This window comes from Xyrauchen texanus, chromosome 46 (assembly GCF_025860055.1).
Source record: "Xyrauchen texanus isolate HMW12.3.18 chromosome 46, RBS_HiC_50CHRs, whole genome shotgun sequence".
Classification (NCBI taxonomy): domain Eukaryota; kingdom Metazoa; phylum Chordata; class Actinopteri; order Cypriniformes; family Catostomidae; genus Xyrauchen; species Xyrauchen texanus.
In genome coordinates this window covers 1957173-1975425 of record NC_068321.1, presented here as the reverse complement: position 1 = coordinate 1975425, position 18253 = coordinate 1957173, and the positions used below count along the sequence as shown (strand labels likewise).

Here is an 18253-nt window from a genome sequence, read left to right as displayed (position 1 = left end):
GTTTCAGTTTCCTGAATCAAGCCTACCAGTTCAAGGTTCTACCTTTCGGTCTTTCCCTTGCTCCTCGTGTCTTCACAAGGTGTGTGACCACAGCTCTGTCTCCTCTCTGGATGAGAGGTATGCGCATTATGCCTTATCTGGACGACTGGCTTCTTTGTGCCCCCACAAAACAGCAGACTGTGAAAGACTCCAGACTACTTTTGAGACATGTGCAGAAGTTGGGTTTTTCTGTGAACGAGAAAAAGAGCTGTCTGAATCCAACACAGACCACTACATTCATAGGAATGACCCTGAATTCCCGCCTAATGTCTGCCTCCTTGTCTCAAGAACTTGTGACGAACGTTCTACAACTCTTTTTTCGCTTTCGCCTGGGTGTCTCTTTACAGTACCAGGTAGTCCTACGACTAATAGGGATGTTAACTGCTGCTACAGTGGTGATTCCCCTAGGTTTACTCCACCTCAGACCACTTCAGTTGTGGAACAACAGTTTGCAACTAGATCCCACCAAACATCGCCATTGACTGATTGTAAATTCTCACCGTTGCTTACGGGTGTTGAGGTGGTGGAGGCAGGTGGAGTTGTTGAAGACAGGAGTGCCCCTGGGTGTTGTTCCCTCTCGACGGGATTTGGTCACGACCGATGCTTCCCTCACAGGTTGGGGGGCAACATGGAACCAGAGGGGTATTTGCGGGCGCTGGACACCAACCCAGACCACAGAACATATCAACCTTCTGGAACTACCTGCAGTGTTCATAGCTTTAAAGTATTTCATGCCAGTCCTGGCAGGCCGCCATGTTCTCGTTCGGTCCGACAATACCTCAACAGTGTTCCATCTAAACCACCAGGGCAGCACGAAATCCTGCAGGTCTCTACAGCTTACGCAGCTCATATTTCAGGAGCATGCAACCAGACAGCGGATGCTCTTTCCAGGGATTGGGTACATCTAGGAGAATGGAGACTTCATCTGGCTTCGATTTGGAAGAGCAGAGGTGGATCTTTTTGCTTCGGAGATGACCACTCACTGTCGTCTATGGTTCGCAAGGACAGAAGTGTCCAGCCCCTTGGGCCAGGATGCACTGTCTCACGAATGGCCGAACTGCCTACTATATGCGTTCCCACCTATCCCTCTGTTATAGGAGGCGTTACACAGGATCTCCCTGTGCAAGCACAGAGTACTATTCGTGGCACCACGATGGCCAGCCAGACCATGGTTTCCTTTGTTGCTAAGACATCTGTCAGGCAATCAATGGAAGCTTCCTCCCCGGAAGGACCTCCTCTCCCAACTGGAGGCCAGCGTCTGGCACCCAGATCCAGCTCGCCTGCAGCTTTGTGTCTGGCCATTGGGTTAAATCCTTCTCTGGAAGATTGTGATCCTGCGGTTATTCACACAATCTCCAATGCTAGGGCTTTTTCCACACGACAGATCTATGCTGGCCGTTGGAGGCTTTTTTCTGCATGGTGTGAGAAGCAAGGGCTCGATCCTGCAACATGTGACATTCCGAGCATCTTAAGTTTTCTTCAACATTTACTGGAGGAGGGCAAAGCGGCTTCCACGTTGAAAGTGTATGTTGCTGCTATTTCTTCATATCATGTTCCAATTGGTGGATCTTCTCTTGGATCTCACAGTCTTGTCTGCAGTTTTCTGAAGGGTGCACGCCGTCTTAAGCCTGCTCGGAATCCTCACTTTCCCGTGTGGGATTTGACACTTGTGCTTGCATTCCTTTGCTCATCCCAGTTTAAGCCCTTGCAAAGCATTGACGTGAAATGTTTAACCTTGAAGACTGCCTTTGTGTTGGCTATTGCTTCTGCGAAACGAGTCCGCGAGTTGCACGCACTGTCTGTTAGCGAATTGTGCTTGCGTTGGTTGCCGGATGACTCAGGGGTGGTCCTACGACCCAATCCTTCTTTCCTTCCAAAAGTCCTTCTTCCTCAGTTCATTAACCAGCACATTGAACTGGCCTCTTTCCAGACTTCTTCAGGGTCTGATTCAAGTGCTCAACTTTTGTGTCCTGTTCGTGCCTTGAAGTGTTATGTGGACACTACTGCTCAATTTAGACAGTCAGACCAGTTATTTTTTCTGCTATGGTAATGGTTCTTCAGGAGCGGCCTTAATTTTTCAACAGGTCAGTGGCATTCCTCATGACTATGTTGATATGGGTCATCCAGGAGTGTTTAATACTGCCTCTGGCAGTCAGTAGGAATGAAACAGAACGTTAGTTACACATGTAACTGTGGTTCTGTGAATTCCGGATGACCGCCAGAGTTCTTGGTCACTCGGAATGCGCGAGAAAGTCTTACCGAGGCAGAGTGCTGTGCGGCTGTGGTTTATAACCCCCAGGGCTCAGCATACGTCACTATGTGACTTTGTTGGTATATTCTCTCGGCCTATCTGGCTGGCGCTGCAATAATTCAGTAGTGTTTAATACTGCCTCTGGCGGTCATCCAGAATTCACAAAACCACAGTTACATGTGTAACTAACGTTTAAGTTTCCTGCTGATCATTCATTTGAAGCACATGCATTGTGAAATTAACACCCACCACCTGCCAAATGTGGATACTTTTTGGCAGTGGTGGGTAATTTTGCTTTACTGATAATTGCTTAACTTGTTTAACTTTGGCAAGTGACCTGTAATACATATCGGATTGACCTGAAGAGTTGCATTCTTGAAGAAGTGATTATATCTTTAGTGACAGTACTTGAGTCTAATAGATGTTTTTCCCGTCGACTGCATAATTCCAGCCAGAAAGTTTGGAAGAATAAGTCCAAATACACTTGGTGTATTTGGACAAGTTGCATGATTGAAACCTTAATAATGATAATAAAACAAATACAGGGTTTATTTGTGATTTAGCATATGCCTGTATCACTTAACAAAAAAAAGCTTCCTGCTGTTGAAAATAATCTACAGTGCCTGAAATTCTGCACGGAATCTGAGCAAATACAGGAATTCCACTTTTGCACATCCTTCTCCCTCCCTCTCTCTCACTCTCTCTCTCTCTCTCTCTCTCTCTCTCTCTCTCTCTCTCTCTCTCTCTCAAAAAACGCAGCGTTTTTTGAAATGGTGTGAGCGTGCGAAGTGAATGCATTTTTTGACTTGTGAATGTCATTGTACAGCGCCTGTGTTAAGAGAGCAAAGCGATAAAACTATCGCACCTATTTATAAAGAACAAAGCTGTCAACGTTACAAGCGTGTAATGTCGGATCGATCCAGGTTTGCAGCCTCAGTCATAAGTCATAATACAACACCTTTGACAAGAACTGCAGAAATGGCAAAAATGCTTTTTGTAATGCTACCTGCTACACGATGAACAGAAACGTTTAAAGACCTGTTACTGCTCTTTCTGACCGATACAGTTATTCTCTGCCATGTGGATCGTCAATTTATTATGTAATAATATACAAACATAAAAATAAAATGGTAATATTTTTGGCATGTCACTAGAATATTAACAATATACATAAAATGAAAATATATGATCTGTTTTTAAAAATACATGGGTCATTCAAAAAATAAGGTTCTCCATAATTAAAATGGGAAAATCTACATAAAAAAAAAAAAATCTTAGAACTGTAATAATATTATTATATGTTTGTTTTATGTGGTTTTGAACATTTCAAACATGTTGAACACATTCAAAAAACAAGTTTCTTTTATTTTATAACTAAAATGTCAGGTTGTACAACAATCCAGTAAATGGTATCTCATTTTCCTTACACCTGATTGCATTGTTTATTATTATATTTTATGATTAAATTATAAAAAAAATAATTTGTTGAGGTAAAAGTAATTTGAACAGATACTCATGGAAATTATGATTTTTTTTTTTTTTGGTGGGTTGTTCCACCTGACATTTGATATCCTGCTGGGACATGCCAAATGTTTTTGTAAGACATGTTTCAAGAGAGACATGTTGTGGGGATTAATTTTCACATGTTGATAAATCTTCAATCTTGATAAAAGTTCACAGTTATGTTATTTGTCAATGACCCACATACAGTATTAAATAAACAAGGTGCTATCTCTGGATTCGTTAGAATGTTAATGCATTACATTAAACAGTCATATTTTGCTGCTAATTTTAGAAAACACAACATCCCAAAAAAAAAACGGAATTTCTCTTTCTGGACAAGTAACTGTTTTTACTCTGACAAGTGAATGACCAATCACATCACAATGCTTAATGTCAAGCCCTGTAATCTAAAAGCTCATCTGAAACATAGCCGTTCCATCCAGATTTCGAAGCTGCAAACAAAACTGTAGTTGGTGATGAAGAGGGGCCTTCCTGACTATAACTTTCTTTGACATTCCGATTCCAATGTCTGAGTATTCTTAAAAATGTAAAGTTCATTGCTCTTTGAAAGGGTGTACTTGCATTATTATGCTATTATATTATCATTATATCAGTGGCATGAAATGGTCTTAAAATGCAATTATTTCTGGGAATATATATCATCCAACAAAGCTAGTTAATTTGACATGTCTAGGCATTCACAAATTCTTGAAGTACATATTATGGAGACTGTCTTTTTCTTTGGGCTGTCAATCGCTTAATTTTTTGTCTAATAAATTACATGGCAAGCCAATTAATCGCATACATAATTATTTGCTGAGAAACCTCTCAAATAACAAAAGTTAAATATATAATGATTACATAATTTTTTATAATATATATATATATATATATATATATATATATATATATATATATATATATATATATATATATATATATATATATATATACACATACATACATACATACATACATACATGCATGCATGCATGCATCCGGAAAGTATTCACAGTGATTCCATTTTTCCACATTTTATGTTACAGCCTTATTCCAAAATGGATTAAATTCATTATTTTCCTCAAAATTCTACAAACAATACCCCATAATGACAACGAAGTTTGTTTGAAATCTTTGAAAATGTATTAAAAATAAAAAAGTACATAAGTATTCCCAGCCTTTGCCATGACACTCAAAATTGAGCTCAGGTGCATCCTGTTTCCACTGATCCTCCATGATATGTTTCTACAACTTGATCCACCTGTGGTAAATTCAGTTGATTGGACATGATTTTGAAAGGCACACACACCTGTCTATATAAGGTCTCACAGTTAACAGTGCATGTCAGAGAACAAACCAAGCCATGAAGTCGAAGGAATTGTCTGTGGACATCCGAGACAGGATTGTATCGAGGCACAGATCTGGGGAAGGGTAGAGAAAAATGTCTGCAGCATTGAAGGTCCCAATGAGCACAGTGGCCCCCATTATCCATAAATGGAAGAAGTTTGGAACCACCAGGAATCTTCCTAGAGCTGGCCGCCCGGCCAAACTGAGCAATCAGGGGGTAAGGGTCTTGGTCAGGGAGGTGACCAAGAACCCGATGGTCACTCTGACAGAGCTCCAGCATTTATCTGTGGAGAGAGGAGAACCTTCCAGAAGAACAACCATCTCTGCAGCACTCCACCAATCAGGCCTGTATGGTAGAGCGGCCAGACGGAAGCCACTCCTCAGTAAAAGGCACATGAATGCCCACCTGGAGTTTGCCAAAAGGCACCTGAAGGACTCTCAGACCATGAGAAGCAAAATTCTCTGGTCTGATGATTTGGCCCCAATGGCAAGCGTCATGTCTGGAGGAAACCAGGCACCGCTCATTACCTGGCCAATACCATCCCTAAAGTGAAGCATGGTGGTGGCAGCATCATGCTGTGGGGATTTTTTTCAGCAGCAGGAAGTGGGAGACTAGTCAGGATCGAGAGAAAGATGAATGCAGCAATGTACAGAGACATCCTTGATGAAAAGCTGCTGCAGAGCGCTCTGTACCTCAGACTGGGGCAAATTTTCATCTTCCAACAGGACAACGACCCTAAGCACACAGCCAAGATAACAAAGAATTGGCTAAGGGACAACTCTGTGAATGTCCTTGAGTGGCCCAGCCAGAGCCCAGACTTGAACCCGATTGAACATCTCTGGAGAGATCTGAAAATGGCTGTGCACTGACTCTCCCCATCCAACCTGATGGAGCTTGAGAGGTCCTGCAAAGAAGAATGGGAGAAACTGCCCAAAAATAGGTGTGTCAAACTTGTAGCATCATACACAAAAAGACTTGAAGCTGTAATTGGTGGCAAAGTTGCTTCAATTGAGCAAAGGCTGTGAATACTTATGTACATGTGATTTTTTTTTAATTTTTTTTTTTTATAAATTTGCAAAGATTTCAAACAAACTTCTTTCATGTTGTCATTATGGGGTATTGTTTGTAGAATGTTGAGGAAAGTAATGAATTTAATCAATTTTTGGAATAAGGCTGTAACATAACAAAATGTGGAAAAAGTGAAGTGTTGTGAATACTTTCCGGATGCACTGTATATAAGAAAAAACAATACAGATTATTAAACTGCATTACATTATTTATGCGCACAAGTGACGCATTAAAAAATACAGTACATAAAGTGTCTTTAGAATGCAATATATAGTTTATTTCCATATTATTGAAAATAAGCTTATCATTGGCCTACAGTCCATAGCAATCCATTTTGCAACTGAATTTATCAATCTCTCTGCATTACAGTTTTTAGGTCACTGTGTCAAGTTAAAGTGTGTAACTTAGAAAAACATGTCTTGAGGTCTCTGGCTGTGGATTTGCTCTCCATCAAGCTGTGTTTTTATGCAAGAACTTGTTCTCATCTTGTGCTGTCTGCTCTCAGTAAAGGCTGAAATATACTTCATAAGAAATAGAAGAACGAACGGGTGTGATGTAATTTAGAACAAAATCTGGCCAAAAAAACAGTGTTTTTGCATTTTGTTTCGGTGGTTCCTAACAGCTTGCTTAGGAAAACTTTTAACTGACTGCTCAACACCATATTACTGCCATTGGTCCACATCATCAGTATGTGTGGCCTGAAGCTCCACCTTCCTTGATGCCGACAGGTCATTCTCTTTATTTTGTTCAGTCAGTCAAAATCAGTCAACAAGAACACACCGGTGTGTAGAGTTATTAGTGAGCTGGTGCAAATGTACCTACATCTGTACGATCATTTATGTAGAGATATTTTCAAAGACATTTATTTATTTATTTTTTGTTGTGTGTATTGTTTAATTAGCCTACAATAGATATCAAATCTACGTAAATAATCTCAAGTGCCCATGCACTCATGTGCCATCTGCAGCTAAAGCCATTTACACATCTGCCCAAAGTAAGCCTATCATCATTCTTTTGTCTTTTGAAGAAGAAGAATGAATAAGCTTCTCTTGAAGTATATTGAGGCCTTAAGTATGATTTGTTCTCTGTGTGTGTTTTCGCTTACTGCCCCCTGGAGAAAACAGGTGGTACTCAATACTTGAATTGCTTATATGGAGTGAATATTCCTTATTATGGTCCAGGGACATGATTAATTGCATACATTTTTTAAAGTCATTATTTTTATAGAATGAATCACACTGATTTAACATGTTAATCGACAGCCCGACTTTTTATTATTGTTTTTAATTTACGATTGTCTAAATTCATCTTGTTTTTTTGTCTGGCTTTAGGAACAGGCCCTTCATGTTCAGGGCCAGTTAGATGACGAAGAAGCCACAAACAGAAAACTGCTTCAGCAAATCAGCAAGCTGGAAGAACAGCTTACCATTGCAATGAAGCAATCCATTTGCACAGAGGAGGTGTTTGAATATTTTTGATAATCTGGTGCAAAATGAAAGAAACTTTCTATGTTTAAGGTGCTGTACATCAGAGATTCTTAAAGTTGAACTCAGAATTTGTTTTCTCATTTAAAAAGTTTTACTTCTAAAGAAATTCATTAGTTTTAATACATAGCTTATCTAAAATCACGACTACTCACATGAGATCCAGACTTAAGTCATATCAGTAACCTTATAAATGCTGTTTTATTCTACATATAATGATCACATGATCAGCCATATACTACACTCTTAATCTCAGTAACCTGTTATTGGACACTGAAGGATTTAATTAATTCTGGCTGGCTGTGGTTAGTAAATTTCTACAATGGCATCAGTAATTGAAAACTATTGAGTTTGAATGATGCTGCATCAAAGCCACCAGGTGTCTGTATAAGTCTTCGACAACGTGAACAAAAAATTACTGAGTGCTCCTTTAAAGTTTGTGGTGGGCCCCAAAGGGTTTTTCTAGTTTAAGGGGGGCGTGAAAAAAACAAAAAAAAAAACATTTACTGCTGTACATGATGTTAGCCTTTCTGGAATCCATTTCAGACTTAAGCCACTGTATTAGGCACACCTAATTGTTATGGTTGGTAAACACATAAGTCAGGACTTAAGATATTTCTTTTGTATAGCCCCTAGTTCCTGTATGCAGGAGTTTGCTCATTGTTGGGTATTTGATGATGCTTTGTAACTGCAGACATTTGGTGCTGAGCGGCGCTCTCTGCTGGAGGAACAGGAGTGCCTTAAAGAGAGACTCAGAACACTGGAACAGCAGCTGGAAGACGACCAGAGAGAGATGGAGAGTGAGTCTTATGTTTTAAAGCATTTCTGGTAGCTGCAGATTTAAACTCCCCCCACAGTGTCATTTCAAATTCTGTATTGCGTTTAGTAGAATATTGTGAGGAGAAATTACTATGGCTGGGTATCACCAACAGCATCACGATATGCATCCTGATACACAGGCCACGATATGATACATATCATCACAATACATGTTAATCTGGAACTGAATTTCTCCTGAATCTAATTTTGCCATTCAAAACACAATACGTTCCAGTAGGATTCCATCCTTCAATCATCTGTCTCCCATTGCTTCAACAATTCCTGTAATCACATTAGATATAGACAAATGGACCGATAGAAAGTGATATAGAAAGAAATAGGAGCTCTTTGTTTTTTCAATGTGAATTTCATTAAGATCCATCCGGGTCATAGGCCACTTTCAGCTGAAACAAAACAAACAGATACACAGCAGCTCATCGGTACAACACCTCAGGGCCTGTGTAACTTTTCTCCTAAAATTTAAACTGTGTAAGAGCACACACAATATGAAATATAGGTACGTAGCTCTTTGGCCTAGGGGGCAAAAAGGGTACAAAGCACCTGTCTCATGCTTCCTTTTCAAACATGAGACAGAACAGAATATGATATAAATGAAAATCACTTGGACTTTCTCTTTTTAGAAGTAATTAATGATTCATATGGTTATAGTTAGGGAGTTCCCGATAACAATACTGGTATCGGAATCTGATCTAATACCTCTCTCGTGTAGTTGTACTCGTGCTCGTAAAAGTGCTCCGATACCAAAAACCAATTACTTCTGACGTACAAATGTAATGCTAGAGACATTCAGCACACAAATTAAAATCACATTATGTTCTAGTGTAATTATTTTAAACCACAGAGGCTGCGATTTAAGGAGATAAATACTGTATATAGTTTGCATGTGCTGCGCACTTCTAAGTGAATGTGTGGAGCCAGTGTTGTGCGGACATCAGCTGCTCATAACTTTTAGAGCTGCTTGTCTCATACAGAGAAAACATCATCATGAGCATTTGTAGTAGAGTGCTAATTCACTTTATGGCGCATGGCACATACAGACTATATATTTATTAGTGGTGGGCCGTTATCGGCGTTAACGTGCTGCGTTAACGTGAGACTCTTATCGGGCGATAAAAAAAATATCGCCGTTAATCTATTCTCAAAGTTGGGTTGGGAGCTGGGTCTATACTACGCAAGCTATGATGACTTTCACTTGATATTTTAGCGCGGATGTATACCTAGCTGAATTGCACTGTAGGGGCGAGAACGAGTCTTCGAATCTGTGTGTGTGTGTATGCCTACTGTGAAATTACCACATCAAACGTGCTAACATGGATGCAGCCAGGAAGCGCCGGGTTTGCTTCAGGAAAATTTATTTTTAAGAAGCTTCCCAATGGAAACCTCGACAAAACTAAGGTTGTTTGCACCTTCTGCGATGCGGAATTAGTTTACTGTAGGAGTTCTTCCAGTCTCAAGTACCACCTAAACGCAAAGCATCCCTTAGCTAATGCGGTTGATGCCGGGCCAAGCACTGATGTAGCGCCGGAGAAGAGTCCTCGTCAAACTACTTTGTTTGAGTGCAACCGAGGCAAGCCCGTCAGCACAGCTCTATCAGCCAAGCTAACTAATCTCCTCGCTCAGTGGATTGCCACCAGCTGCCGGCCCATCTGCGTGGTTGAAGATGATGGGCTCGAGCTTGTTCTCCAGGCGACCACAGGTGACCCATCTTACAAACTACCTGCGAGGCGAACTATCATGAGGAGAATACATGACCAGCACGCCACAGAGAAAGCCGCAAAAGATGAGAAGATGATAGAGGCGAGGTCTGTAGCACTGACTGGGGACCATTGGACATCTGTCAACAACGATAACTACCTCGGCGTTACTGTAGACATCATCGATGCCAGCTGGGAACTTCATTCCTTCGCTTTAGGTAGGCTACGTTATGTAATTTTAAATTACATCATTTAATTTAGTCTATTAATTACCACGACATCACGAATTACCACCACATTATGTTTGCTTCTTGATGATTGCTAGTTGTTTACTAGTAGTGAACTTATTCTGATCTACTTTGTCTGTCCGTTAGGTGTGATCAAAACAGAGACGCGTCACTTTGCAGAAGCGTGTGCCAGGCAGTTTCTCGACGTCAGCTAATCAGTGGGGATAGCTGATAAAATCAGCACTATTGGAACAGACAGCGCTCCTAATATGGTGGCAGCAGGGAGGATACTGCCATTCGAGCATTTGCCCTGTGTTAGCATGTTGTACAGAGAGCTATTGTAATGTCACTTCGAGAAGGTGGTTTTGATGGTGCACTGGCCAAGTGCCGTAAAGTGGTCGGACATTTCAAACATAGTCCGGCCAACTCAGACGAGCTGAATGTCCAGCAAGCCTCCCTTGGACAAGTTCAGGAGCAACTCGTGCAAGATGTTCCAACACGGTGGAATTCCATCCTTGAGATGATCAAGCGCGTGATGCGCAACAAAGACGCACTGCACACAACGCTGTCTCAGCAGAAGCACAATCTGGCCCTCCCAACAAATGCTGAATATGAGAAGTTGGCAAAGCTAGAGAAACTGCTGGAGCCATGCAGGTATGGTCTACAAAGATAGCGTGTTCATAAATTGGCATACAAGTTATTTTAAATGTCACTGTGTATTTAAGAAACACGTGCCCTTAAATGTAATGTGATTAAGAACTTAAAACATGTGTAATCTGAGTTAAATTAATCAGTCATTAATTATTTATTGCTCTGTTTCTGTGTGTGTGTGTGTGTGTGTGTGTGTGTGTGTGTGTGTGTGTGTGTGTGTGTGTGTGTGTGTGTCTGTCTGTCTGTTTGTCTCTCTGTGTGTGTGTTTGTCTGTGTGTGTGTGTGTGTCTGTCTGTCTGTCTGTCTGTCTGTCTGTCTGACTGTGTGTGTAGGTACATCACTGAGCTCCTTGGTGGGGATAAATATGTATCCTGCTCTGTGGTTCTACCTGCCCTGTGCCACCTCCAGCACGCGATGAAGATCTCAGATGATGATCCTGCCTATATTGTGCGATTCAAGGCTGCCTTCACCAAGGACCTCAACCAGCGGAGTGAGAAAATAAACCTGGAATGGCTTAAGGTATGTCAGACTGACCAGAAGATAACTGCATTGTTTGACCATTATAGACTGTTAAGCCAGTAGATCGGTCAATGAATAGATGAGTCATGAAGAAATATGGAGGTTGGATTTGGAAAGTGAAATATTCATCAATCAATAATTATAATTTTTTATTCATCAAAGGTGGCGACTGCTCTAGATCCACGATTTAAGGAACTCAAGTGCTTGCCCAGAGCAGAGAGGGAGGGAGTGTGGGCAAAGCTAAGTGAGTTGGTGAAGGGAGAAGAACCTGCTTTGCAGCCACTCGGGGAGGAGAACCCTGAGCCACCCAAGAAGAAAACAGCCCTGCTACTGATGGGATCAGACTCAGAATCAGATGAGGAGACACCAGAAAACAATACTGTGGAGAGATACAAGGTAGAGCCCAGTGCCAGTCTAGATCAGTGCCCACTGAAGTGGTGGTCGGAGCACAGTGCTGTCTATGGTAAGATGGCCCACATTGCCCGTAAATACTTGGGGACTCCTGCCACAACTGTCCCATGCGAGAGACTTTTTTCTTTAGCAGGCCATATTGTGCAGAAGAGGAGATCTCGTTTGTCATCAGAAAATGTGAACAAGCTGGTCTGCCTGAGTGACTGGTGGAAGAAGGAGAAATAGAGCTTGGACTGATTGACACAAAGCTACTGACTGTAAAACAGTTCATCACGACCTCTTATATAGGCCTACAGTTCAAAATTCATGTTTAACTGAATAAAAAGTTAGTAAACAAGTACATCTGATTGAGCATGATTTATTTTCATCACCAATTATCATAGTAGAACAGCTTTCTCAAGCAGTTTGTGATGCATTTTGGAAACAAGAGATGAGCCCCTGGTCTAATGCACCACCTGGCTTGAGAAACCCGTTCTCAAGGACTTACTTTTAGTGGGTAGCACACATATTCTGCATGCCTCCGGCAAAATTCAAATGAACCATTTTAATCTAGATTAATCTAGATTAATTCCAAGATTAATCTAGATTAATCTAGATTAAAAAAATTAATCTATGCCCACCTCTAATATTTATTTAACAGCCTTTTACGAGTCACATTAGGCCACGTAGTGAACTGCTTTTCCGGAGGTGAGAAGCTATCATCAAAAACAGTAACTAAAAGGGCTTCGCTCCAAAATAAAAGCTTTCACCAAATAAAAGCTTATTTTAAATGCAAATAAGTATATGACAAATATATCACTACTGTTTAGTTATATAGTATTCACTGTAATACTACTACTACTACTACTACTAGTAGTAGTAGTAGTAGTGGTAGTAGTAGTAGTAGAGTGAATTTATACTAAATTTATACTGATTTATTCTTACTTCAACTTTAAGAATCTCTATAAAAATAATAATAAAAATAGCTGCAAGCAGCAATTATGGGTACAAGCACCGAAACAGCAAGCATTGCATCATGGTAATCACAAAAGATTGCTTGTATATGACAAAGTAATTCCACACTACCTCACATGTCTCCCCACGATGTGATTGAACCAATGCCTTTCCATTCCACAATTCAGCACACAATCCACTGCACCACACTGCCACAATGTAAACAGCCATCAAAGGAAAATACCAAGCTGTGAATCAGCACACCTAAGCACAGTAGTCACCACAGTCTGCTTCGTAGAAAATATTTTTGGTACATTTTAAAAAGCTGGAATAACACAGTGAAGTAAGGCTGACATTATAGGAAGCAAAACATGAAGACTCAAAGGTCATTCGAAGTACAATTTTTAAACAGTCCTTTTGTGGAGTTGAAACTTACATTCTTTGGAATTGTAGTCCAGAGCACTAACCAATGTGCCACACAGTCGACAAGTCTGACTGATGTTAAAGAGACATTCTGAGAAAATACTATTTCAGAGAAGTTTTAAATTGAAGCATGAATTATGCATTGAAGGATGGCCTATATTGTTTTAAGCACAAATTGAAGACTCCGAGGTCAATAGAAGTACACATTTAAAAAAAAAAAAATTGTTGGACTCAAACTCACAACCTTTTGAGCCACAGTCCAATGCTTTATAGAGTGTGTCCTAGTTACCCCAAATGTGGCATTGAGGGCATTCATGCCTGCCAAATTTCATAATTTTCCTATGTACGGTTCTATGGGCTTCCATAGAGGCTTTATGGAGGAAGAATGATAATAAAACTAATGGATACAATCAGTAGTAATTATATATAAACAATATTGCACTTCTGTGATGCTCTGTTACACAGCACTTTATTTAACAAAAAGAACTCCATTGTATTTGTATTGTGCTGTGAGGTTCTGTAAAAAAAAAAAAAGTATTGTTCTATTTTCATTTGAATATGTTTTAATGAATTAAATTATTGATGACACAATTTAAATAAAACCGTTGACTATGGTAACAAAAACAAAGGTTACATATCGAGTAGTACCAAAAAAACTTGTTCTCTGAAAAAAGGTATCGGGACATCCCTAGTTATAGTTTTTTTTTTAAATCAGACAAGGATAACTGGAATAAATCACAAGCATTTTTGAACCTTTGAAGGTGGGCTATTTTATTGGACTTTTCTTTCTGCTTTCAAAGTGTTTTGCGCTAACCTTACTATAGTTTAAAATATTCTGGCTCAAAATCTAATCCTGTTTTTAAAGTGTGCAACAGGTAAGGCTAAGCCTCTAGGATTAAACAATTTGAGTCTTAAAGGGATAGTTCACCCACAAATGAAAATTCAATCATTGTTTACTCTTAAATGTTGTTTTTTTCTGTTTGTTTTTTTTTTACACAAAGGTAGAAATTGTGGAGAAAAAAAATGTGTGCTCAGTGATGTCCTACAATGCCAGTTTATGGTAAATACATCTTCAAGCTTCAAAAGAATGCAAAAGTATAATTCAGAAGTATAATATTTTTTGAAACTCTTAATTTGTATTAAAGCATATGATAAAGTTTGGCGAGAAACAAACCGAATTCTAATGTGTTATTTGGTGAAAATGTTCACTGACCGTTGATATCCTGTGCACATTCATATTAGGGCATGAGAGCAACCATTCAGGCAGGCCTATTGCGACATTGGGGCGTTAAAGCAAAAACTTGTTTTATTTATCTAAAAACCGGTCTGCTTCAGCAATAGCGACAACACAACACATCACAGCTGCTTACAAAACAAAGAACAGAACTTACGAAACATGTCTGAAGAGTTTCTAGACAAAGAATTGAAGCATTTCTATGCCCAAACATATATTTTTTTAACAGAGTACTCTGAAATCAAAGAGAAACATAGAGGCGGCTACAGACCATGTCTAAAACTGATGGCAAACGACATGTGATAAAAGGTATATTTTCTGTGGTAATCAGCGTTTTTGTCCTAACCAGCAGTGAGGAGCGTAATTCTTCCTGTTGTAGAATTGTAGGATTGTAATTCTTCGACTACAAACACTTAAATCCTGTTGATTGCTTGTTATTAATTTTCAGTATTGCGCAGGTAACTCCTTCCACTGTGAGCTGGCACCTGTCCAAAAACTTTCCCAAAAAATAAGGCTGTGAACAGAAATGCATAGATTCTTCGATTACAAACACTTCAGACATGTTTCATAAGTTCTGTTCTTTGTTTTGTTCTTTTTACACTATCGCTGTGGCAGAACTGTTCGCCCCAATGTCATGAGGGGGCTGCATGAACGGTTGCTCTCGTGCTCTATCATGAATGCGCACAGGAGATCAATGCTTGGCGAATCTTTTTACTAAATAATTCGATTTCAATTTGTTTGTCACCAAACCTTATCATGTGCTTTTATATCATGAGTCTCATACAATAATTGATTAGACTTCTGAATAAAACATTTTGTGTTTTTTTTTGAAGATTGAAGAGGTGGTCACCATAAACTGCCATTGTATGACATCACCAACCACAATTTTTTTTTCACAATTCCTCTCTTTGTGTTAAGAAAAAGAAAAAGTCATATAGGATTATAACAACACAGGGGTGAGTAAACAATGACAAAATTTTCATTTTTGGGTCAACTAATGAAACACAGGTCAAACACAACTAACTTCACACTGTAAATAGCAATCATTTGTTTTGATTTTCATGGTTTTAAATATGTCATAATTAGTATTTTTATGATGGCTTTTCACAAGTCAATATTGAAAGTCTGGGCAGGGGCAAGGCTAAAACAGTCAAATCTATACATGAATGCATTGATTGTTGAGTGCATGAAGTAGCCACACTCTGTTATTTTGGTTGAAGAACTGCAAGTATGAATTGAGAATTTGGATATCCTACTCAACTGGCATACTGCTTTTTGCATACTGTATAGCAGAGCACCAAGTACTTCTATTTAAATGCTGAGTATGAATCAAACAGTGATTACTGCATTGTTTGTGCAGTGGTGTGGGTGGAGGTGTGAGACCTGCGTGTGGTGCTGCAGTCTTCTGATAGAGAGCTGGATGCGGTACGGACTGAACTACAGCAGAAGAAATCAGAGCACGAGAGGGAAAACACACACCTGTCCAACAGCCTGATAAGCACACAACTGCAGCTGGACACTGTTAGTACACACTCACTCACAGACCACATGCAGTAGCAGTCAAACCTTTGGACAACTACTTGTTCTTTATCACCATTCCACTTTGAAATAACACAAGTGGTAGTATGAGAATTATGTAGTGACCAAACAAATGTTAAACAAATCAAAACTAGCTTCTTTAAAAATGCCACCCTCTTGTGTAGATTCCAGCTCTGCACACTTTAACATTCTTACCAGCGATGCTTTTTAAGCAGTAATAAAAGTGTTCACATATACTGTATGCTGGACACTTGGCTGAAAGTCCTCTCTCAGGTTAGATTGATATAACGTGTCTGTCACTCTGTGTGTGTCAGGTTGGAGTGGGAGCAGATGTTGGAGAAGCAGCGTGCTCTTCAGGATGCTTTTGATACACTGCAGGCTGAGTTTCATTTTGAGTTGGACCAACACAGACAGCAGATGGAGCTCAAGATCAGAGAGTGTTCGGAACATCAAACACTCATTAACGTCAGTCCCACTCACAGGCATACATTAATTTGCTCACTCACATTCATTTAGAGATACTTGTGTTGAGTAATTCATGTGGTTATTGTGTGGTTGAGTTTCTAGCTGTTATAGATGTATTGAAAGTGTTGTGTGTGATATAGAATGTATGTTTTGGTTGTGTTGGTAGGAGTTGCAGCAGACTCTGCAGGCAGAGAAAAAGCAGAACATCAGTGTGAGATCTCAGCTGACTGCTCACAGAGAGAGTGTGTCCAAGTAAGTGACACACACACCTCAAATCCACTTAAAAGTGCTGTAAGCATTATTTATCCATTTATTAAATGTATTTTTATTGTCAAAAGACAGTTGTCAACAATAGTGTGTGGTAGTTGACATGATCGTCCAAGTTTAACCTTCCTGTAATGTTCGAGCCATTTTGACCCTTTTAAGAGTGGTAGAAAAAAAATATCTTTTATCTAATTATTGAATTATTCACAAATAATAATATGTGTTTATATTTATACAGTGGTAGAGTGTTTTAGGGTGATTACTCGGCCATTACTATGGTGTTGCTAGGTGGTTGCTAGAGAATTACTTGGTGGTTGCAAGATGGTTGGTTACTGGTTCAAAAGAGGCCATCTCCAAATCTCTGATATCCTGATCTCTAAATATAAACTCTGCAAAAAAGGAATGTCCTCTCACTTTCAACCGCTTTTATTTTCAGCAAACTTACCGGTAGTTGTTGAATCTTTTTATGTTCATAAAAATATTTACACATGTTAAGACATAAACTGAACAAGTTTCACAGACATGTGACTAACATGATAAATGGTCTGCACTTTAAGATCATTAACATGATAAATGGTCTGCACAGCGCTTTACACTGTGACACATTCACCCATTCACACACACATTCATACACCAGTGGCGGCAAAGCTGCCATGCAAGGTGCTATTCTGCCATTGGGAGCAACTCCCAATGAAATGGAATAATGTGTCCCTGAACAAAGGGGGGGGGGGGGTCAAAACACTGCATAACAACATAATAGGCAGCTGAAGATCTTTTAGGCTGTATTAGGGCATTTAGCCAACAATGCAAGGTCTTAAACACTGATATGATCATTTAACACATACATGATTTTTTTCTCGCGACTTGTGTGAATTCACGTAAGACATTGTGTGTGTACTGGACAGGTGCATTTCCGTCTTCACCAATAGCGTTTCTCACTGTAAATGCTGTTATATGTATGATGTTTTGTTTGTATGTGTTTTTCCATCTGCACGGGAGCAATATAAAAAATATCAAAAGTACCGCTCTGTTGCTAATGCAATGAGGCCAATAGGCTGTCCATTATCGCTGTCTAGTGGCATCTTCATGTGTATGTTTAAAGGTTTATAAACATATAACAAAAAAGTCAAAAAATTATTCAAGATTATTTTTAGTTTTATCAATGATATTTGTAATAAGACCATGGCAACCATTGGTAAAACCATGCATGACTCCTCACTACCATGGTTAGTAACTATTGTTTCTATGTAAGACATTCTATGACATTTTTGAAAACCAGCTGTGGAAATGCATTTAGAATCTTTTTCTGCCACAACTACCATAGTTAATATAGTTAATGTTACTACAATAAATCCATGGT

General features: G+C 39.5%; 1 protein-coding gene across 1 annotated transcript in view; it reads left to right on the top strand.

Moving 5' to 3' along the window:
- LOC127638005 (kinesin-like protein KIF15-A) overlaps positions 1 to 18253 on the top strand; it is a 171737-nt gene that overhangs the window by 115345 nt on the left and 38139 nt on the right. Inside the window, 5 exon segments of the mRNA XM_052119362.1 lie at positions 7541 to 7669; positions 8388 to 8493; positions 15986 to 16145; positions 16473 to 16629; positions 16796 to 16881. Of these exon segments, the coding sequence (XP_051975322.1) occupies positions 7541 to 7669; positions 8388 to 8493; positions 15986 to 16145; positions 16473 to 16629; positions 16796 to 16881 (638 nt within the window).